The sequence below is a fragment of the Hyla sarda genome, chromosome 10 (assembly GCF_029499605.1).
Source record: "Hyla sarda isolate aHylSar1 chromosome 10, aHylSar1.hap1, whole genome shotgun sequence".
In the NCBI taxonomy this organism is placed as follows: Eukaryota; Metazoa; Chordata; class Amphibia; order Anura; family Hylidae; genus Hyla; species Hyla sarda.
Window position 1 is genome coordinate 33,123,952 of NC_079198.1, and position 23,774 is coordinate 33,147,725.

Below are 23,774 nucleotides of genomic sequence, written 5' to 3' on the forward strand. Positions count from 1 at the left end.
CCATGGTGCTGTTTTTGAACAGTGGCAGCCTGCTACAGGTCCCCTGTTCCACAATTGCTAAAACCTAGCTGTCATTCTGACAACTGGGACCCTGCCACGATTACCAGGAGCGGCGAAACCTCCATTCCGGGCAGTTAACCTGTTACATACCACTGTCAAAACATTACCCCCTGCATGTAACGGGACTAAAGGAGTATCCTATCTGCAGCCTAGCAAGAAAATCGCCAGATGTAGACCATCGCCATGGTAGCTGGGATCTTTCTGTAGGACCCCAGGCCTGCCATGGATAATCCTGTATACAACTGTGCCAAAGCCATTGTGCTGACTGGCATAATACATTACACTATAGTAGTAGTGCAGTGTATTATATAAACCATCAAAAACATGTACCCATAGAGATCAGGGATAACCAGTCTGGTGTAAACACTACTATTGTCTGTGCACATATTTTTATATCAGTCAGTACATGGTGTAATAAGCGTGCATGTGCTGGACACTAGATGCAGATCACTGTCACTCATCAAATCAATGAAGGTGAGAAATTTCCAGCTGCCCTCATAAGACTGGTTAGTAGGCACCTAGAGTAGTGGCACAGCACGTGTGAGGGGAGGATAGCAAACCTGAGCACCTGGCTTGGAATCAGCACTCACAGGCCTCCCCTCCGAGCTCACTGTGTACTATAATGAGCTTTCTCCAATGCTCCCTCCAAATCCAGCATTTGGCTGGGCGATGGCTGCGGACTGAGCTGGGGCAGTGTTTACGCTAGACTCTGCACTGACGGGGGTTGGTTGGTAGGTAACACATCCTGTACACAGAATGGCCAAGGCTTTAAAATCTCTATAGGCCAAATGCAAACCAGGCAGGTTGTAATGTTATTGCCCAGTCAGACCTCACAGGTTCATGTGACTGAACCAGAAAGTCACAGAAACAGGCCGATTCAAATCACAAAAAAGTAGAAGCTCTTCAAAGGTCAGAGTATGCTCAGATTCCTTTCCCAATCATGTGAATAGGACAGCTCCTGTATATTATTGCTTACATCCACAGGTCTTGCGGTTAAGCACATCATTAAAGGGGTGCTCAGCATTTGGAACAAACTGTTCGGAACGCTGGAGCCAGCGCCAGGAGCTCGTGACTCGCAAACTTTTTAACCAAATTAGTACGTTTAAAATCCCCCTATTTTGAAGACCTATAACTTTCATTTTTCCATATAAGCGGCGGTATGAGGGCAAATTTTTTGCGCCGTGATCTGTACTTTTAATTGATACCATATCTGCTTAAATAAAACTTTGAATACATTTTTTATAAATTTTTTTGGGAATAAAATGTTATAAAAAGCAGCTATTTTGGACTTTTTTTTGTTACGTTCACGCCGTTCATCATACGGTATCAACATTTTATTTTAATAGTTCGGATATTTACACATGCAGCGATACCAAATATATGTATATAAATTATTTATTTTTTTACACTTTTTGGGGGTGAAATAGGAAAAATGGGCCAATTTACGTTTTTATTGGGGGAGGGGGTTTTTCACATTTATTTTTTATACTTTTATTTTTACACTTTAATAGTCCCCATAGGGGACTATTTATAGCAATCATTCGATTGCTAATACTGTTCAGTGCTATGCATAGGACATAGCACTGATCAGTGTTATTGGCTATCTTCTGCTCTGGTCTGCTCGATCGCAGACCAGAGCAGAAGACCCATGGAAGGCAGTGGAGACAGGTGATAGGACCTCCGTCTGCCATTCTGGATGATCGGATCGCTGCGGCAGCGCTGAGGGTGATCCGATCATCCATTTCAGTGACAGTGATGCTGCAGATGCCGTGCTCTGTATTGATCACGGCATCTAAGGGGTTGATGCTCGGGGTCATACGCGGCAGGTCCCGGGGACCCACCGTCCCCGGGACCTGCCGCGCATGACCCGAGCATCGCTCCAATGCTCGCGGTTATGCATAGGACGTAAATGTACGTCCTGGTGCGTTAAGTACCAGTTCACCAGGACATACATTTACGTCAGGCGTCTTTAAGGGGTTAAATGCGGTTACAAACCGCTAATGCAGGATGGCTGTCCCCATAATAATGTCCTCTGCCCCACAAAAAAAAGTAACAAAACATAGAAACTGATTTAACTAATAGTTAGGTAAACAGTAGACCTCACTAGACTGCTTATTCGTTGTTGGTTAGCCATTCACTATGAAGGAGATTTATCATTTTTTTATATGAAAACATTTTTTAAACTTACTTTTGCTTACATGCAACCTATTTATCAAATAGGTTCACGACCTTGATAATTAAATCACACGTAAGCAAAACCCGGGAAACCCGCTTACAAAAGCATTTTTGAAAGCAGAAAAGTTTTCCCTTATGTTAATAGCCAAAGTCCTTTATCTACCCTTTATTACCAGTAGCGATGCTAGAGAGTGACGGGGAGGGGGGGGGGATGGGTGCGTACCACTTTGGGTGACACCCTGACTGGCTGGCCTGGCACTAAATAGCTGCACTCCAACTATCCCCCATCCACCCTCCTCAGGAATAAAAAAAATTTAAAAACATACTATGCCGCACCATGAATATCCGTACTCTGGAGGCTTTTTTGTTTAATTTTGAGCCTGCACTTTGTAACGTTGGTGGATGAAGCTGTATGGTTTTTTTTTCAATATTCTTACACACTTATTTTGTGCCTTATTCTATTTTAACACAACATTAATTTTTAAATGTAGTGGGTACACCAGCATGTATGTTGTTAAAATGGGTGTTAATGTCCTTTTCTGCAGACGTATGCACTTTCTATAAGCCAGGTTGGACCTGGAATACATATGTGACTTTTAAATGGAGATGCAACTTTTTTCTTCATACATCGAGACTCTCTCATTTGATAAATACATGACCACTGCAAAGTAAAAAAATAATAATAATAATAATTACTGCGTGAGCAGATTTCAGAAATGTGCTTTGGAAGAAGCAAAAATCAAAAAGTCACAGCATGTATAGAAAGGTCGCACGTGCGCGAAAAAAAAATCTACTACAGAGCTTGATAAATGTATTTGTTTATTTCAGGGCGGCTCTCACAAGCTGTTCTCAGGGCATATTGTTTTCAGAATTTTCAAGTCTACGCACCATTTTTTCTTCACATTTTTCAGCTCATCTTGTTGCACATTTTCTTATTTTTTAACTATTTGCTCATGGGACAGCTTTTTATGTTCAATATATTGTTCCCTCTCACTGAGGATTTCATCTTGGCGCCTAGGTGTTTGTCAGCCTGAGCACCGGCGGTGGCGTATAAGAATTAGATACACCGAAGCCACTTTTTCTAAGAAGGATGCTGCTTTGTGCTGCCCCTGGCGGTGTCCATAGCTCCTCCTGCACTTCCTCTCATTTGAAGGCTCCTGTGCCACCTCCTGAATGCACGGGGCTGCAGCGTGGCCAGAGAGGAGTGGTAGCGAAGAGTGTGTCCTGTCTCAGTCAGTGTGCGCCCTCCCAACGTACAGGAGAAGCTGCCATTAGGAGAGACAGTGAGGAGGTGGCCAGAGGAGAAGGCCCTGCACTGCTGCTTCCCAGGGGGCACATGTAATAATAGTAATATTAGGAAGTATATAAAACCTAACATTTATTGAACGACGTAAAAATACACCAATAAGTAAATATTGCCAGCTGCTCATGCAGGACAGCCCCCTACCAATGCAGGAGCACATGGGAGCAGGATCTGCACACAGATAACAGATCCATTGATGGTCTGGCTACTTCTGGATAGCAACATGATTGTTGTTTCAATGCAGGTTCCAGTGATTTATACTTGGCTGGAACAGAGTACTGTATATAATCGAGGTATTACAAAAGCTCTTGTACAAATCGCTGTAGATGCCTGTCTGAATAACTGCTTTGTGATCTTGTCTTTATGCTTCACTTTTCACTTCAATGGGCAGCAAAATCTGCTTAAGATCTGCAGGAAAAAATATGCACATGTGAACGCACCCTATGGCAGAAATGTGTAGGAAGTGCAGTGTGAGGTATCTCTTACTGCTTAAATTGTATGAGACATCGCTTTCTTGTCCTCTTTCTTCTTATAAACAGATTATTGAAGGGGACTGTCTAATCGTCTGGTCCCAGGTGACCAATCATGGCCCCTGGCAATTTTTTTTCTACAAATATTTACTTACTCATGTACGATAAACATAAATGCCCAAAATTCCCAACACCAAAATTGCAGATTTTTTTTATTTTTTTATCAAGTCAATATTACGCAAAAAACTACAGCTCATGGCACAGAAACTGAAAAATCGAGTTGGTTGTTTAAAAAAAAGGAAATCCTGGCTCCTACATTCAAAGTAAATTTGCTAAGCTCTGCTCTTAGCTAAGGCTGGGTTCCCATTACGTTTTCCCCCATACGGGAGCGCATACGGCAGGGGAGAGCTAAAACCTCGCGCTCCCGTATGCCTGTCTATGCGCTCCCGTGTGTCATTCATTTCAATGAGCCGGCCGGAGTGAAACGTTCGGTCGGCTCATTTTTGCGCCGTATGCGCTTTTACGACCGGACCTCAAACCGTGGTTGACCACAGTTTTAGGTCCGGGGAAAAAGCGCATACGGCGCAAAAATGAGCCGACCGAACGTTTCACTCCGGCCGGCTCATTGAAATGAATGACACACGGGAGCGCATAGACAGGCATACGGGAGCGCGAGGTTTTAGCTCTTCCCTGCCGTATGCGCTCCCGTATGGGGGAAAACGTAATGGGAACCCAGCCTTACTGTGGACCGAACCAATGCACCACAGCAGCACATAAGCTTATATCTAGAACAGTGGTCTTCAACCTGCTGCGAGTTGTAGTTTTGCAACATCTGGAGGTCCGCAGGTTGAAGACAACTGATCTAGAACATATCAAATCATCCCCTTCTGCTTGACCCATTTCAGCAAAATTGAATTGCTTGTGTATCCACCCAATATATTATTTAAGTTAAAGGGGTACTCCGGTGAAAACCTTTTTTCTTTTAAATCAAATGGTGCCAGAGAGTTAAACATTTGTTAATTAGTGTGAATTCGGGTAGAAAACCGACATGGTGCACATCTACAATCTTGTATAATGATCTGATTGCTTCTCAGCATAATATCAAAAACTAACAGGTTGTTAGTATACATTTTTGATCAAAAAGTACAAGCCCACTCGCCACGTCAAGGCCACCTATCCAGAGTGGGTCCCTAACGTCCCTAGCATAAAATGTCGCAGCACCGGGCGGCGACCACCACCGCCGCGACACCAATGCCCACAGGGGGGGGGGGGGGAACGACCCACCGGCCCCAATGCCACTCAAACCAGTCTATGGGCCGCACACGCCCCCCCCCCCCCGCAGACACGGCAGCAACGGACACCGCACCTATCCAGAGTGGGTCCCTAACGTCCCTAGCATAAAATGGCGCAGCACCGGGCGGCGACCACCACTTTCGACCACTTTCCTGGCAGCCTCCCAGTCTGACTGGGAGAGCATGTAAGTGAGCTATTACACCTTGTTCACACTGGTGGGGTACTGTGCGGCGTCCGTTGCTGCCGTGGTGCCGTGTCTGTGGGGAGGTGCGGCCCATAGACTGGTTTGAGTGGCATTGGGGCCGCTCTGCCGGTGGGTCGTTTCCCCCCTGTGGGCATTGGTGTCGCGGCGGTGGTGGTCGCCGCCCGGTGCTGCGCCATTTTATGCTAGGGACGTTAGGGACCCACTCTAAATAGGTGGCCTTGACGTGGCGAGTGGGCTTGTACTTTTTGATCAAAAATGTATACTAACTACCTGTTAGTTTTGATATTATGCTGATGGCTCAGTGGTTAGCACTTTAAGTACAGAAAGGATTAAGATTTTTTAATAGAAGTAATTTACAAATATGTTTAACTTTCTGCAACCAGTTGATTTAAAAGAAAAAAAAGGTTTTCACCGGAGTACCCCTTTAAATCTATCAAGAGGTTTTCAAATTATCACACAACATAGGCACAAGTAAATCCATTTGAGTTGAATTGTAGACCTCACTTTGTTCAGTTAATTAAAAAAAAAACAAAAAAAAACAATGTTTTAATATCTGACTTTAATCAGTAAATAAAATTAAATAAATTAAATAAATAAAATTAAATAAAATTAAATAAAAAATTAGTTGATACTAATACACAAGTGATGGGAATTGGGCACTGACTACCTGCTGAATGGATGGGCACATGCGTCATTCTTTGTCTACACTGTACTCTGGCATCTCAGGCGCTCCCATAGACTATAAAATGAACTACTGTGGATAGGGGGAAATTTTCTACAGCTAGAATTCCCCTTTAGGGTTTATTCACACGTACAGTATCCTGCGCAGATTTGATGTGCAGGATTTGAAGCTGTGTTCAGTCAATTAGTTTACATTGAAATCTGCAGCAATAAAATCCTGCACAGTATACCGTACATGTGAATAAACCATTAAGCATCACAAAGATCACACTGAAGCTTGTGCTAAAAATATGGAAGAAAAAGAAGCAACAGGGAGGCACGCCAAGTGCTGGGGTAACCCAACAGATAGGATGTTCACAAGATAAAGTCGTACGCTCACTTGAAGGTAGCGCTTATAGGTGAAACCATTGGCCAAGATATGCAGAAGCAGCAAACATCACCCATAGCCCGGACCAGGATGGTGCAGAAGATCACAATTTGACGTGGAGTAGAAAAAGAACTTGAGGAAATCCAACATCTTTGAAAGAGTCATCCTGATGTTTTAATAAACCCCTTTAAGTACTAACAGTCTCCATGACGATATATACTTTTCCATCTGGACACTGCAAGGACTGTAGGTCCCAAGCATCCTTTTTCCTCCTCCATGTCAAACTGTGATTAAAGTTTGTGCGGCCTGTTTGCATGGACGAAAAATGGACAAAGCTGGTCCAGGATATTACAAGCTCTTTGTAGCTTATATCCGGTCTGGCATTTATACTATGTGATTCTGACCCTCAATAAAGACATTATTAGAACTTATCTTAAAGTATGTATATATATATATATATATATATATATATATATATATATATATATATATATATATATATATATATATATATATATATATATAAATTATTTTTTTTTTTTTACTTACAGACACACACACACACACACACACACAATAATACATAATATACAGTAGCAAGGAAATGAATTACATTTTCTATTGGGAAAGTAGATTTTATTAAGTTAACAAGACAATACCACAAGGTATTTCTTAAATAACCTTATGAAGAGACATCCTTTTTGCCTCCCCTTTCTGGAAGAATCATTCATTCAGATATCTGCAATACTAGCGGACAGTACAACATGTGACCATGAAAGGTAACAACAAGCGGAAGTCCATAGAAGATTTCTGATAGGGCACAAACTGCAATTGGGTCTTCAGAATTACAATTTCTTCAGCCAATCCAAGTTAGGCCCAATTTTGTCAGTGGGATGGCTCGGGATATCTGGCATGTTTCCATCATCTCGAACTGGAACTGAAAGCAAATATATTGTTATTTAATGTAACAAGTGAATACATGTACATATCTGGATGTGGCACATTTAACCCTTAGTATAGCCTGCACATAGTTGACTTGATCGCCGCCAACAATCTCCAATCCTCTCAAGACCTCCGTCTGTGCTCTCCCCTCGTCCGCACCCCATACAGCCCTCTCCAAGACTTCTCCTGTACTTCTTCCATGAACTTGAACTCACTACCATGACACATCCAGCTCTCACTCACCATCAAGATTTTTTAAAAAGCAACCTGAAGTAGAGCTGGGCGGTATGACCAAAAATGTACATCACAGTATTTTTGTAACTTATGGCAGTTCCACGGTATATAACGGTATTCCCCCCCCCCCAAATCATGTGACCCATGAACGCTGTTCTGCTCCCCCCCCCCTCCAATAAATTATCAGCCCAGCACTGCGCTGTCCCCATTGGGGAACCAATCACATGTCACCCGCAAGCGCTGCCCTCCTCGTCCTCCTGTTTGTTGCGGGCCACCAGCGCTGGAGCTCTGTACTGTACGCTGTATCCCTATGCCCGGCCTGCAAAAGAAACAAAATAAACTTTAACTCACCTCCCGTTGGTCCGGTACCGGCCTCACCTGCTTCCTATGGAATGCAACGTCGGAGAGCCATCAGCCTATCACCGGCCGCAGCGATATTCCCCCTCAGCCGGTGATAGGCTGAGCCCACTGTCATGTAAGAAGCCGGCTTCTTACATGACAGTGGGCTCAGCCTATCACCGGCTAAGGGGGAACATCACTGCGGCAGGTGGTAGGCTGACCGCTCTCCTACGGGGGAAAGTGAGTTAAAGTTTATTTTATCTTTTATAGCCCGGGCATAGGGATACAGCGTACAGTACAGAGTTCCAGCGCCGTCGGCCTGCAACAAACAGGAGGACGAGGAAGGCAGCGCTTGCGGGTGACGTGATTAGTTCCCCGATGGGGACAGCGCAGCGCTGGGCTGATAATTGGGGGGGGGGGAGAAGCAGAACAGCGCTCGCGGATCATATATTATTAGTTCCCCGATGTGGGGACAGTGCAGCGCTGGGTTGATAATTCATTCATTCCCGAGGGGGAGGGGCCCGACCGGTATTGCGGTATGGGAAAAATTCACATCATGCAGGACTAAAATTTCGGTATTCGGTATGAACAAGTATACCGTCCAGCACTAACCTGAAGATCCCCCTCTACAAGCAAGCCTATGACCTACAATAACTCTGTTGCCATTGTAATGGGAACTGTTACTTCCCTAACTTCTTATAGACAACCACCTGCCCCTCCTCACCTTCTGTTTCCCTCCCCTTGTAGATTTTAAGCCCTTTTCTCTTTATATCAGTCTGCCGTTTTATTGTACATTCGTTTGTATCATGTATTTTATCAAATGTTAAGTGCCCTGGGACCAAGGTCGCTATATAAATAAAGAATAATTAAAACACAAAACAGCCTAACCATTAAAACTTACCTATACCAATGTTTTCCAACCAGGGTGCCTCCAGCTGTTGCAAAACTACCATTTGTATAAATATTTTGTGTACAAAATTTCTTATTCTGTATAGGTCAGTGTTTCCCAACCAGTGTGCCTCCAGCTGTTGAAAAACCACAACTACCAGCATGCCCGGACAGCCTTTGGCTGTCCGGGCATGCTGGGAGTTGTGGTTTTGCAACAGCTGGAAACACGCTGGTTGGGAAACCCTGACCTATACAGAATGATGATAAGAAATTTAATACACAAAATATTTATACAAAGTAGTAATGTTAAAATATGTGGTAAACATCGGTGCAAACTTGAAGGGGTTGTCTGGCGAAATTTTTTTTTTTTTTTTTTAGTACTGTGCTAAGCCTGCCTAATAAAATAATAATAGGAGATAGAGGAGAGAGAAAAAAAAAAAGATAGATAGATAGAGATGGCGCTATATAGTGCAGATTATCTGCAGTATCAGAGATTAAACAGAAAGGTAAAAGGACCTGCTCACCTTTACAGGTTGAGCTATATTACAGGCACAACACTGATAATTGCTTTAGGCAGGTCACTGGTGTGTCCGGAGCAGATGGCAGTCGGTCCCGTCGAGGACGGTGAAGAATGCAGGAGTACAGATGTGGGCAGGTGGAAATCCCGCCAGGAGTTTCCTTTCCTTCCAGTGAAGATCCGACTGCGACAAGGTAGCGCTACACCGGCGAGAGGACACAGGAGTCTGTGTAGAGTAGTAGTACTTTTTATTACTAGTCATAAAAAGTGACAAACAGGGGTGGACTACGCGTTTCGGAGGGGCTCCTTCCTTCCTCAGGTCCAAGTTCATCTGGACCTGAGGAAGGAGGGAGCCCCTCCGAAACGCGTAGTCCACCCCTGTATATCACTTATGACAATTAATAAAAAGTACTACTACTCTGCACCCAAATCCTGTTTACTTACGCCGGTGTATCGCTACCTTGCCGCAGTCGGATCTTCACTGAAAGGAAAGGAAACTCCTGGCGGGATTTCCACCTGCCCACATCTATACACGTAATAACATAATAAAACCTTTACCTCACCTTCCATATCCCCTCGTAGCCTCCGATATCAGGATGCCCCATCTCCGGTCAGTCTTTGCTCACAGCCTACTTCCCAAAGCTGCAGACGGGATGTCACAGCACCGCTCAACCAATCACGGGCCACAGCGGGGTCCCACCTCAAACAGTGATTAGCAAGTAGCAATTTCAGTTCCCCCAGCTGCAGATGTTACGCTCTCCAGCTCCGGGGAAAGCAGTGTCATCGACCTGATACTGGAGGCTATGAGGGAGCAAGGATGTGTAAACCACAAATGGTTTTAAAGGGGTACTCTGGTGGGAAACAAATGTTTTCAAATCAACTGGTGCCAGAAAGTTAAACAGATTTGTAAATTACTTCTATTTCAAAATCTTAATCCTTCCAGTACTTATGAGATGCTGTATACTACAGAGAATGTTGTGTAATTTTTTTTTCAGTCTGACCACAGTGCTCTCTGCTGCCACATCTGTGTGTGTTAGGAACTGTCCAGAGTAGGGGGCAATTACCCATAGCAAACCTCTCCTGCTCTGGACAGTTACTTACACAGACAGAGGTGTCAGCAGAGAGCACTGTGGTCAGACTGGAAAGAACTACACAACTTTCTCTGTAGTACTCAGCAGCTGATAAGTGCTGGAAGACTTAACATTTTTGAAGAGACATCATTTACAAATCTGTTCTCTTTCTAGAACCAGTTGATTTGAAAACATTTGTTTTCCATCGGAGTACTCCTTTAAAGACTCTGTTCATTACGAAAGCCATAAAGACACGCCAGAGCTATCAAGCAAAAGATCCAAATGGCTTTTAATGAAATACATCAGTGGTTAATCATGGTTTCTGTTATTCCAAGAACTTGCTGATGAAGTAGTGTGAACATAGAATGCAAAACAAATGTAAAATGTTTTTTTTTTTACTTGCCCTTGCCAGCTGTTTTATTTAACACACAGAGAGGTCACCATTTGTAACTGCAGACAGCACTGAATTAAATTAGGTCTATCAATACTAAATATACACCACTATCAGCACGTATAGTACTGAATGCAGGTAGGGGCTCTACAATAAACACCAATAGGTGTAGTTATTGCAAACATGTACAACAAGTGAAAGTAAATGAAGGTTTGATAGTTAACAGTTTCCTTAACCTCATGAGTTATCCATTGTTTAAAGTGTGATTTAGATTCAAAGATTGAGCCTATGAACATATACAGTGACCCCCTCGACCTACGATGATCCCGACATACGATCATTTCAACATACGATGTCCTCTCAGAGTCCTCTCGCGTTGAAGGCAGCATCAACATATGATGCTTTTGTATGTCGGGGCCATCGCATAAACGGCTATCCGGCAGCGCAGACGGCTTCAGCTGCCACCGGATAGCCGTTTACGGTGCCCCGTGTGGTCCGCTGACGATCACTTACCTGTCCTCGGGGCTCTGGCGCGTCCTCTTCGGCATCCCCTGCATCATCGGCGCTCTCCATCGACGTCATCACGTCGCTGCGCACACCGTCCCGTCATCCAATAGGAGCGGCGTGCGTAGCGACGTGATGGCGGCGACAGAGAGCGAGGATGCTGGGGAAGCAGAGGCCTTGCAGGAGCGTTGGGGACACTACGGAGACGCGGCGGCAGTGATGGACGGCGACATCCCGGGCAGCGGTGGCGAGCGGTGACGGTCCGGAGCGGCGGGGACAGGTGAGTACAACTTCCTCTAACAGTGGTCTACAACCTGCGGACCTCCAGATGTTGCAAAACTACAACACTCAGCCGTTGGCTGTCCGGGCATGCTGAGTGTTGTAGTTTTGCAACATCTGGTGGTCCGCAGGTTGTAGACCACTGTCCTATACTTTACATTGCACGGATCCCTCAACATGCGATGGTTTCAACAAACGATGGTCCGTTTGGAACGGATTACCATCGTATGTTGAGGGACCACTGTATACCACATTAAAACATACAATAAATGCATGAGGGCGACATTTCCAATCTCCAGGTATATGCAATGAGCATGTTTATAAACCATCAGGGGAGGAGGCAGGAAATGTAAACTCCTAAGAGAAGGATATTGGATCCCGATGAACACCAATGGTTTATTATTTTATTGATTGAAATGATTAACGTATAGTTATTGTTAGCATGTTTTTATTGGTGTTATGTCTGTTTAAGTGAATGGCAATATGGCTGAATCACCTTGTTGCTCAGGTGCCATTTTTACCTTTGCTATTATTATGTTTAATCAGAAACAAATCATATGGATACCTTTCCAAAAGCACCGGGAGATTTCCCAAAGTATATGGCAAACAGCCTCCACAAAGTTTAAAAGAGTCTATCCTTAAATGGGTACTCCACCCCTAGACATCTTATCCCCTATCCAAAGGATAGGGGATAAGATGTCAGATCGCCGCGGTCCCTCTGCTGGGGAGCCCCGGGATCCCCGCTGCGGCACTGCGCTATCATTATAGCACAGAGCGAGTTTGCTCTGTGCGTAATGACGGGCAATACAGGGGCCAGAGCATCGTTACGTCACGGCTCCACCCCTCGTGACGTCACGGTCCGCCCCTTTCAATACAAGTCTATGGGAGGGGGCGTGGCGGTTGTCACGCTCCCTGCCATAGACTTGCATTAAGGGGATGGGCCGTGATGTCACGAGGGGTGGGGCCATGACGTCACGCTGCTCTGTCCCCTGTATCGCCCATCATTACGCACAGAGCAAACTCGCTCTGTGCTGTAATGATAGTGGGGTGCCGCTGCGGGGATCCCGGGGATCCCCAGCAGCGGGACCGTGGCGATCTGACATCTTATCCCCTATCCTTTGGATAGGGGATAAGATGTCTAGGGGCGGAGTACCCCTTTAACGCACACAAGTTTTTAGGCAATCAGAAAAACCAAGTGATTCTTTCTTTGCCAGATTTCTACAAAATGTATTTCAGGAACTTGCAAAATGACATAGCTGTTCATTCTTGGTTTAGTGTTCCTTTACTCTTGCCTGTCAGGTCTCAGAACAAGCGCCAGTAGACACCCGCTTACCTGGGTAATTGTATGGTACGGCTTGGTTGTACATGGCGGCGTACTTTGTATAAGGACTGATAAAAGGAAGTATAACAGCTGTAAAGATAAAAATTATACAATTTACACATTAAATATAATCTAATCTGAATTTCAAGAATTACACTACCCAGCACTCAATTATGTATGGTGAGCAACTCTACAGTCTTACACATCGCCAACCTACCACCGGTGCAGAGGGGACGGAGGCAGGGAAGCTCGGAGAGCCGCCTTCATTGCACAAAGTAGCATATTTGCATATCTACAGAGGGACGATGATCAGAGTAAATAATACATTATTTTACTTAGGTTCACTTGCCCTATAACCTTGTGTATTGGGTTTAGCACGTGTCACCCAGCGGTCAATTTCCCTTTAAGCATAAAATACACAGGGAGGTTCTCCCCCCAGAACGCTACATTGTGCTGTTCCTCTGTTTTAACGCCAGGAACTGTATTAATAAGTGGGCACTGGCATTATTCTCATCATCAATAGGCTGTTTACCGCTGTGGTTACTAAACATGTCAGGTGAGGTGGTTTTCCATGCTGCTACACTGTGTCCACTTGGTATGAAACTTAAAAGGGTACTCTGCTGCCCTGAACCTGGAACAAACTGTTCCGAACGATGGAGCCAGGAGCTTGTGATGTCATGCCCCGCCCCCTCAATGCAAGTCTATGGGAGGGGACGTGGCAGCCATCACGCCTCCTCCCATAGACTTACATTGAGGGGGCGTGTCATGACATCATGAGGGGGCGTGGCTATGACATCACGAGCTCCCGACGCCGGCTCCAGTGTTCGGAACAGTTTGTTCCAGACGCTGAGCAGTGGAGTACCCCTTTAAGTCCTTTACACTTTGACCAGAAATGACTGAGCACCTATAAATATGTGCATACACAGCACAGTAAACGTCATCCAGATAACACATTACAGATGACTATACTCAATATCTATTATATATGCATTTTGCACTATTGAAGTTCACAATATGATTATCTTCAGCACAATTTTTGAACACCCATGTCTAAAATTTGTTCTCATTATAGTGAGATTCATGTATTTACATTGCAGGGACCTCACCAAGTTTTAGCTGTCGAATGTCACTGGTTTCTGGGATTTGTTTTTCTATACATGTGATTATAGTCTTTTTACAATATATATATATATATTTTTTTTTTTTTTTTTTATAATAATACTATTTGATCTCTGTACTATTTTACTTAGAAAGTGTAACACGGTTAGCCTACTGGACAGTGTCAGTGTGCGTAAGGATGTGCTCTAGAAAATGCAGCTTTGTTGTTTGTATAACTAGAAGTCTTACCCAAAATCCCAATGCCAGCGGACACAGTTACAACAGGTTCTTTATTCCAAGCATTTTTCAGGAATGCACCCATTCCTTTAAGAGAAAAAAAAAAAAGTTACTGATGCTACGAAGAACATTCAAAGTAATGGTACTTTACAGCAATGCATAGCTCTTATGGTCATTGTTATGGAGGCTTCCAATTAATGTAAGATCTACCAACAAACACTGAAAAAACAACCTGACAGGTTGGATTTTATTAGGTCTATAGGTTAAAGGGGTACTCCGCTGCTCAGCGTTCTGATCACTGGAGCCGGCTCGGGAGCTTACCCCCCCTCCCATAGACTTGGAGGATGCGGGGCTATGACGTCACAAACTGCCGGTGTTAGGTGGAAATTTGTGCCTCGTGCAGACATGTGTCCGCTCCTCCCCTCAGCTCTCCGAAGCTCGAGCTGGGTGGGAGGGCAGAGCGAAGGCAGAACAGGGGGAGAGAGGCCATACACGCCTCCCTCATCTCCCCTCCCTCTGCTCTGCCTCCGGACAACGCAGGTCTGCACGGGAGAAAGAACACAGAGCAGGGGAGAGAGGATGTACACTCCTCCTCATCTCCTCCATGAGCTCTGCCTGTGTTCGCTGAACGGGAGGATGACAAAGTGCACGGGCTGGAGATTCAAAGATTACAGGGGCTGAGGAATAAATCTTGGGCTGGGGATGATTTCTATGTGGGAAACACTGGTGTATATCCTGTAGAGGTGCGGTGAACTACAACCCCCAGGAGATTACTGAGACAATAGGGGAGACTAGAGAGGCAGCATGCTGGTGTTATACCACAGACTGAGACTCCTGAATGACACATGCTGGGAGTTGTAGTCCCTTTTCTCTGTGTATGCCAGTGTATCACAACCAGGGCTGAGTTATATTAGTTTGCTGTGTATAACTCTGCACAGGCTATATTATATATATATATATATATATATATATATATATATATATATATATATATATATATTTATTTATTTTAGTGTGCTGTGTATAACGCTGTATATATTAGTGTGCTGTGTATAACGCAGGTTTCCTCTGGCTGCAAGGGGGAAAGGGGGAGGATGAACTGCACGGGCTGGTTTCTGCTTTTTCATGGGGTGTTCATTAGCCCCATAAAGAGGACCTAGAAATGAATGGGGTTTGTACAGGACATGAATATCACTGTATGAACCCTGTACATTTCTATGTCAGCGTTCATACAAGGACGTGGAAATGCACGGGGTTCATATAGGGAAGCAGAAATGCACGGGGTTCATACAGGGAAGCAGAAATGCACGGGGTTCATACAGGGAAGCAGAAATGCACGGGGTGCATACAGGGAAGCAGAAATGCACGGGGTTCATACAGGGGAGCAGAAATGCACGGGGTTCATACAGGGGAGCAGAGATGCACAGGGTCCATACAGGGGAGCAGAGATGCACGGGGTTCATACAGGGGAGCAGAGATGCACAGGGTCCATACAGGGGAGCAGAGATGCACAGGGTCCATACAGGGGAGCAGAGATGCACAGGATTCATACAGGGAAGCAGAAATGCACAGGATTCATACAGGGAAGCAGAAATGCACAGGATTCATACAGGGAAGCAGAAATGCACGGGGTTCATACAGGGAGCAGAAATGCACGGGCTTCATACAGGGGAGCAGAAATGCACGGGGCTCATACAGGGGAGCAGAAATGCACAAGATTCATACAGGGAAGCAGAAATGCACAGGGTTCATACAGGGAGCAGAAATGCACGGGGCTCATACAGGGAAGCAGAGATGCACAGGATTCATACAGGGGAGCAGAAATGCACAGGATTCATACAGGGGAGCAGAAATGCACAGGGCTCATACAGGGGAGCAGAAATGCACAGGATTCATACAGGGGAGCAGAGATGCACAGGATTCATACAGGGGAGCAGAGATGCACAGGATTCATACAGGGGAGCAGAAATGCACGGGGCTCATACAGGGGAGCAGAAATGCACGGGGCTCATACAGGGGAGCAGAAATGCACGGGGCTCATACAGGGGAGCAGAAATGCACGGGGCTCATACAGGGGAGCAGAAATGCACGGGGCTCATACAGGGGAGCAGAAATGCACGGGGCTCATACAGGGAAGCAGAGATGCACGGGGTTCATACAGGGAAGCAGAGATGCACGGGGCTCATACAGGGAAGCAGAGATGCACGGGGCTCATACAGGGAAGCAGAGATGCACGGGGTTCATACAGGGAAGCAGAGATGCACGGGGCTCATACAGGGAAGCAGAGATGCACGGGGCTCATACAGGGAAGCAGAGATGCACGGGGCTCATACAGGGAAGCAGAGATGCACGGGGCTCATACAGGGAAGCAGAGATGCACGGGGCTCATACAGGGAAGCAGAGATGCACGGGGCTCATACAGGGAAGCAGAGATGCATGGGGTTCATACAGGGAAGCAGAGATGCACGGGGCTCATACAGGGAAGCAGAAGGGAAGCAGAGATGCACAGGATTCATACAGGGAAGCAGAGATGCACAGGGTTCATACAGGGAAGCAGAGATGCACAGGGTTTATACAGGGAAGCAGAGATGCACAGGGTTTATACAGGGAAGCAGAGATGCACAGGGTTCATACAGGGAAACAGATGCATGGGGGTTCATACAGGGGAGCAGAAATGCACTGGGTTTTTACAGTGGTCTTCATGTCAGCGTTCATTGCACAGCAGCTTCGAGAGAAAATCATGTAAGGAGGGACGTACAGGAGAAATAACACAGTAGCGTGTACATTGTCATCCAGGAGAAATCGAGAAGGAGGAGAAAATGGATTTTGGCAGCGGCCGCCACATGAAATCTTCACTTGCAGAATTCTGCGATTGGAGTTTTTAGATTAAATCAATAACCTGTCTAGGACCAAGGGAGTACATTGTACAGGTACACCCTGGTGTCCGGAGACTTAAGGACCAAGGGGGTACCAGTACGCCCTCGGCGTTTCCATTCACCACCGGTAACAAGGCAGTGAATGGGATGCCTGCTGAAATCGTTCATCAGGCATCCCGTGCAAACACCTGGGGGCTGTCTGGGCATGCTGGGAGTTTTAGTTTTGCAAGATCTGTAGGGCCCTCCAGATGTTGCTAGGTAACTAACCTCCTGGATCCTGTTACCAGCAGGACGACGCCCGCCCCACCTAGAGGAGGATAGTCACCTGCAATCGGTAAGGGACCTCTGACACCGCTCACATTACAGTTCCCCCGGACTACCGTGGGTGGGCAGAGCGGGGGAACCGAACTTTAACACTCCACCCCCCACCCTGATCTGCTACTGGTCAGTCGCTTCTGACCGACCAATAGCAGGGATAGGAGGGGTGGCACCCATGCCACCTCACTCCTATTCCTTCAGGGTGATCGTAGCTGTTTTGGACAGCCCAATCACCCTTATTTTCCAGGTCACCGGAGACCCATACGATCCGGAATCGCTGCAAAATCGCCGGTCTGACTTGAGGACCTGCCCAGGCGTTGGCACGGGATGCCTGCTGAACTATTTCAGCAGGCATCCAGTTCTGTTCACCTCCCGGTTACCGTGGTGAACGGAAAGGCCGCGGTCGTACCTGTACGCCCTTGGTCCTAGATGGATTACTGATTTAATCAAAAACTCCACTCGCAGAATTCTCCAAGTGTAGATTTCATCTGGCGGCCGCAGCCAAAATCAGTTTTCTCCTCCTCGATTTCTCCTGGATGACAATGTACATATTACAGTGTTATTTCTCCAGTATGTTTGTGCTCCTGTACATCCCTCCTGACATGATTTTCTCTCGAAGCTGCTGTGCAATGAACGCTGACATGAAGACCACTAAAAACCCAGTGCATCTCTGCTCCCCTGTATGAGCCCCGTGCATCTCTGCTCCCCTGTATGAGCCCCGTGCATCTCTGCTCCCCTGTATGAGCCCCGTGCATCTCTGCTCCCCTGTATGAGCCCCGTGCATCTCTGCTCCCCTGTATGAGCCCCGTGCATCTCTGCTCCCCTGTATGAGCCCCGTGCATCTCTGCTCCCCTGTATGAGCCCCGTGCATCTCTGCTCCCCTGTGTGAGCCCCGTGCATCTCTGCTCCCCTGTATGAGCCCCGTGCATCTCTGCTCCCCTGTATGAACCCCGTGCATCTCTGCTCCCCTGTATGAACCCCGTGCATCTCTGCTCCCCTGTATGAACCCCGTGCATCTCTGCTCCCCTGTATGAACCCCGTGCATCTCTGCTCCCCTGTATGAACCCCGTGCATCTCTGCTCCCCTGTATGAACCCCGTGCATCTCTGCTCCCCTGTATGAACCCCGTGCATCTCTGCTCCCCTGTATGAAGCCCGTGCATTTTTGCTCCCCTGTATGAACCCCGTGCATTTCTGCTCCCCTGTATGAACCCCGTGCATCTCTGCTCCCCTGTATGAACCCCGTGCATTTCTGCTCCCCTGTATGAACCCCGTACATTTCTATGTCCTCTTTAAGGGGCTAATGAACACCCCATGAAAAAGCAGAAACCAGCTCGTGCAGTTCGTCCTCCCCCTTGCAGCCAGAGGAAACCTGCGTTATACACAGCATACTAATATAACTCAGCCCTGGTTGGGATACACTAGCATACACACACATATAACAGGGATACACTAGCATACACACACAACAGGGACTATACCCAGCATGTGTCATTCAGGAGTCCGTCCCCCCTTCACACATAGATATCATCCCCAGTCCAAGGTTTATTCCCCTGTAGCCTATAAATCCCCAGCCCGTGCACTTTGTCATCCTCCCGTTCAGTGAACACAGGCAGAGCTCAGGGAGGAGATGAGGAGGCGTGTACATCCTCTCTCCCCTGCTCTGCGTTCTTTCTCCTATGCCGACTTGTGTCCTCCGAAGGCAGAGCAGGGGGAGAGGAGATGAAGAGGGTCTTGTACCCAAGATGAGGGACACGTGTAAGTCCTCTCTCCCCCTGCTCTGCCCTCCCACCCAGCTCTAGCTTTGGAAATCTTCAGAGAGCTGAGAGGAGGAGCAGATGCAAGTCTGCACGGGGCGCAAATTTCCACCTCACACTGGCTCCAGCGGAGTACCCCTTTAAATGGGTCCTGTCACTTTAAAAAAAATATCCCCTAATGTTAATTTAAATAACCTTTGGCACTGCATGTTGCTGAGTGAAACTGGGGGTTGCAGACTCCAAGTAAACATTGGATAGCTTTTAAACATTAAAGGGGTACTCCGCCCCTAGACATCTTATCCCCTATCCAAAGGATAGGGGATAAGATGTCAGATCGCCGTGGTGCCGCTGCTGGGGAGCCCTGGGATCCCCGCTGCGGCACTGCGCTATCATTACAGCACAGAGCAAGTTCGCTCTGTGCGTAATGACGGGCGATATAGGGGACGGAGCCGCGTGACGTCATGGCTCCGCCCCTCGTGACATCACGGCCCGTCCCCTTAATGCAAGTCTATGGGAGGGGGCATGACGACCGCTGCGCCCCCTCCCATAGACTTGTATGGAAAGGGGAGGGCCGTGACGTAACGATGCTCCGGTCCCTGTATTGCCCGTCATTACGTGCAGAGCGAACTAGCTCTGTGCTGTAATGATGGTGCAGTGCCGCAGCGGGGATCCCGGGGATCCCCAGCAGCGGCACCGCGGCGATCTGACATCTTATCCCCTATCCTTTGGATAGGAGATAAGATGTCTAGGGGCGGAGTACCCCTTTAATGGCCAACATAACGGGACTCTGCACCAGCATCACCTGCACAAGCCTACTGGTATAGCCTAGTTGTGCGGTTGACGCTGAAAGGTACTTACTGTTCCCAGGACCATGTTTTACCAATATTTCCTATCTTCTTAACATGCTAATGCAGGAGCATGGTGCACACAGGGCGTTCCCAATCTCCGGGTGCAGTGACTTCCAGCTTCTATCATTATAGGAAAAAACTCCTCCCCTGTGCTGAGCCTCCTATGTTGCAAAACGGAGCGCCACCCTGCAGCTAGACCCCTCTCCTCCCCAGCAGAGAGATTTTACTTCACATTTCTTGTGGCAGTGGGGGAAAGGAATCTAGCTGCAGAGTGGAGCTACATTCACCGTGTACAAAGCTTCAGCATATTAAGAAAAAAGGCAGAGATTCTGCAGCATACACGGACACGAAGTCTTTTCCACTGCAAGTGAGTACAGAAAATTGGATACAATACAGTGATCCCTCAACTTACAATATTAATCGGTTCCAGGACGACCATTATATGTTGAAACCATTGTATGTTGAGACCAGAACTCTATGGAAACCTGGTAATTGGTTCTAAAGGCACCAAAATGTCATCCAAAAATAGGAAAAAGTGAGGATTAAAGAAAAATAAGTAGATGACTAATACAGATAAAGCAAATCATTACATATAAAAGTAAGAAAGATCTGCTGGGAGCTGTATTTCACTGTGTCAGTGTTTCCCAACCAGGGTGCCTCCAGCTGTTGCAAAACTACAACTCCCAGCATGCCCGGACAGCCGTTGGCACCCTGGTTGGGAAACAATGGTTTATGAAGAGGACAGGAGCTTGTTCAGGGTCCTATACAGTACACACAGTGTCCCAAATGAAGCTGCCCCTTACTTGGTGTCCAAAAGAGCAGCTAATCCTGGCACAGGTAAAGAGTACAGAACATGTAATACCTCCCTGTACTGTAGGGGGCGCTACCACACACCAGCCAGTGCATACACTTCAGTAATACAGGTAAAGAGTACAGAACTTGTAGTTCCTCCCTGTACTGTAGGGGGCGCTACCAGACAGCCATTCAGTGCTTGTACTTCAGTAATAGAGGTGATTTACAAGCAAAATGCCCATTCTGATTGGTCAGTTCCTCCAGTTGTAACACGTTTCACACATCTGGACTTTCCATAGCATTGTATGTTGAGTCTGGTTTCAAGTTACAAGGGTCCAGAAAAGACCATTGTATGTTGAAACTATTGTATGTTGAGGCCATTGTAAGTTGAGGGATCACTGTATCTTAAAACGGTGGTCTCTAAACTGTGGACCTCCAGATGTAGCTACAACTACAACTCCCAGTCAACGGCTGTCCAGGTATGCTAAGATTGTAGTTTTGCAACATCTGGAGGGATACCGTTAGAAGACCACTGTCTTCGGCTATATTCAAATCAGTGTTCGGTGCTCCACTAGAGCCCTTCGCTGATTCCACTTATAATGATGGGGCTTTAGTGGAGAATAAAATCCTGCATATCAGGTTTTTTTTCTTCTGCTAAAATCATGAAAAATAACATTCATCTGATGGACCCAATTCAAAGTCTATGGAACCAGTCAGGGTTTGTTTTGTCTCCACTTTCACATCCACCACCCATTCCTGTTGTCACCCTACATCAGTGTTTCCCAACCAGGGTGCCTCCAGCTGTTGCAAAACATGCTGGGAGTTGTAGTGTTGCAACAGCTGGAGGCACCCTGGTTGGGAAACATAGCCTTAGGAGGTAATGCAAAAAAAAAAAAAAAAAAAAACATTGAAATACCCTTTCACTTTAAAGGGGTACTCCCCTGGAAAACATTTTTTTTTTCTTAAATCATCTGGTACCAAAAAGTTAAACAGATTACAAATTACTTCTATAAAAAAAAAAATCTTAATCCTTTCAGTACTTATGAGCTCCTGTATGCTCCAAAGGAAGTTCTTTTCTTTTTGAATGTCTGACCACAGTGCTCTCTGCTGACACCTCTGTCCAGAGCAGGAGAGGTTTTCTATGGGATTTGCTCTTACTCTGGACAGTTCCTGACATGGACAGAGGTGTCAGCAGAGAGCACTGGTGTTGTGACAGAAAGGAAATCCAAAAAGAAAAGAACTTCCTGTGGATCAAAACAGCAACTGATAAGTACTGAAAGGATTAAGATTTTTTTAAAGAAAAGTAATTAAATAAGAGTAAAGTAGAAGTAAAAAAAATATATATATATATAAAAAAAAAAAGTTTTCCAGTTAATTTTTCCAGAAAACCACAGTTAGGAGTATTCCAGGAAAAAAAACTTTTTTTTATATCAACTGGCTCCAGAAAGTTAAACAGATTTGTAAATGACTTCTATTAAAAAATCTTAATCCTTTCCATAATTATCAGCTGCTGAAGTTGAGTTGTTCTTTTCTGTCTGTCAACAGTCCTCTCTGCTGACATCTCTGCTTGTCTCAGGAACTGCACAGAGTAGAATGGGTTTGCTAGGGGGATTTGCTTCTAAACTGGGCGGTTCCCGAGACACGTGTCATCAGAGAGCACTTAGACAGAAAAGAACAACTTAACTTCAGCAGCTCATAAGTACTGAAATAATTAAGTTTTTTATAGAAGTCATTTACAAATCTGTTTAACTTTCTGGAGGAGTTGAGGTCTTTAAAAAAAAAAAAAAAAAAAAAAAAAGGGTTTTTCCTGGATAACACCTTTAATGCAACCAATAATGGAAATATTTAACTGTGGTTTTCTGGGGGGAAAAAAAATAAAAACATCAGTGTGAACAGAGCATAAGAGTCCAGAGAGGGTTTATTCCAGAGTTTCCCAACCATTGTGCCCTCAGCTGTTGCAAAACTACAACTCCCAGCATGCCCGGACAGCCTTTGGCTGTCCGGGCATGCTGGGAGTTGTAGTTTTGCAACAGCTGGGGGCACACTGGTTGAGAAACACTGGTTTATTCTAACCTATGACAAGTATTCTGCCATTAAACCCGCTATGCCCCCAATGCAACAATATTATATATATATATATATATATATATATATATACACACTGGTGCTGCCCATAGTGTAAACCTGCCCCCTCCATAAGGACCATGGTGTTAGAAGTGTCACTATGTTTCTCATATACACACATCAGTCTCTGCAGCGGTCAGTGCGGTACAAACATGTCACCACGACAACCGCCGCCAGTTACACACAGTAACCATCCGCGAGTCACACAAGTCTCCTTGACTAACACTTACTAGAGAACACAGCCATCTTTCCCTGTGACCTGCGACCGCGCCGCTAAGCCTGTCGGGAAGGTCGTGTCTAGAAGTGCGCTGCTCCTGGAGGCGATGACGTCATTCAAAAGGCGGAGTCTCTTCAGGAAGGGGCGGAGCCTCCTGGATCATAGTGCTGCGCCACACAGGAAGCAGAGTTTAACCCTATCAGTATTCCTCCGCTGCTGAGCGGAGAATATGGATAGGGCAAAAGTGATGGAGGGAGTGACGTTTTTACATGGGAGTGTATGTTGTTTACATGGGAGTGTAAATGTTTCGTCTTTATTTTTGTACATGGGACTGTATGATGGAGGGGGCTGAAGAGAATGGGGAGTGATGTTCTTTAGGTTCTGTTTAGAGATGAGCGAACTTACAGTAAATTCGATTCGTCACGAACTTCTCGGCTCGGCAGTTTATGATTATCCTGCATAAATTAGTT

At 45.9% G+C, this 23,774-nt stretch overlaps 1 protein-coding gene across 2 annotated transcripts; it reads right to left on the reverse strand.

The window, feature by feature from the left end:
* Nucleotides 1-7,168: 7,168 nt before the first annotated feature.
* NDUFA3 (NADH:ubiquinone oxidoreductase subunit A3) lies at nucleotides 7,169-23,466 on the reverse strand. Of its 2 annotated transcripts, none has more exons than XM_056542461.1 (4): nucleotides 23,318-23,466; nucleotides 14,387-14,461; nucleotides 13,052-13,129; nucleotides 7,169-7,491 (listed from the first exon to the last, which is right to left on the reverse strand). In XM_056542461.1, exons 1-4 carry the CDS (start codon nucleotides 23,331-23,333, stop codon nucleotides 7,400-7,402), a joined length of 261 nt encoding a protein of 86 aa, XP_056398436.1. In that variant the 5' UTR covers nucleotides 23,334-23,466; the 3' UTR covers nucleotides 7,169-7,399. The 2 variants fall into 2 exon arrangements, with proteins under 2 accessions (XP_056398436.1, XP_056398437.1); XM_056542462.1 differs by lacking the exon at nucleotides 23,318-23,466 and adding an exon at nucleotides 23,207-23,266.
* Nucleotides 23,467-23,774: the final 308 nt, after the last annotated feature.

What these genes read in the sequence shown, in the direction of transcription:
- NDUFA3 (XM_056542461.1), bottom strand. An exon ending in CGCTGGCATTGGGATTTTGG is followed by an intron (nt 13,130 to 14,386) that starts GTAAGACTTCTA and finishes TTATCTTTACAG; the next exon opens with CTGTTATACTTCCTTTTATC. An exon ending in CGTACCATACAATTACCCAG is followed by an intron (nt 7,492 to 13,051) that starts GTAAGCGGGTGT and finishes ATTTGCTTTCAG; the next exon opens with TTCCAGTTCGAGATGATGGA.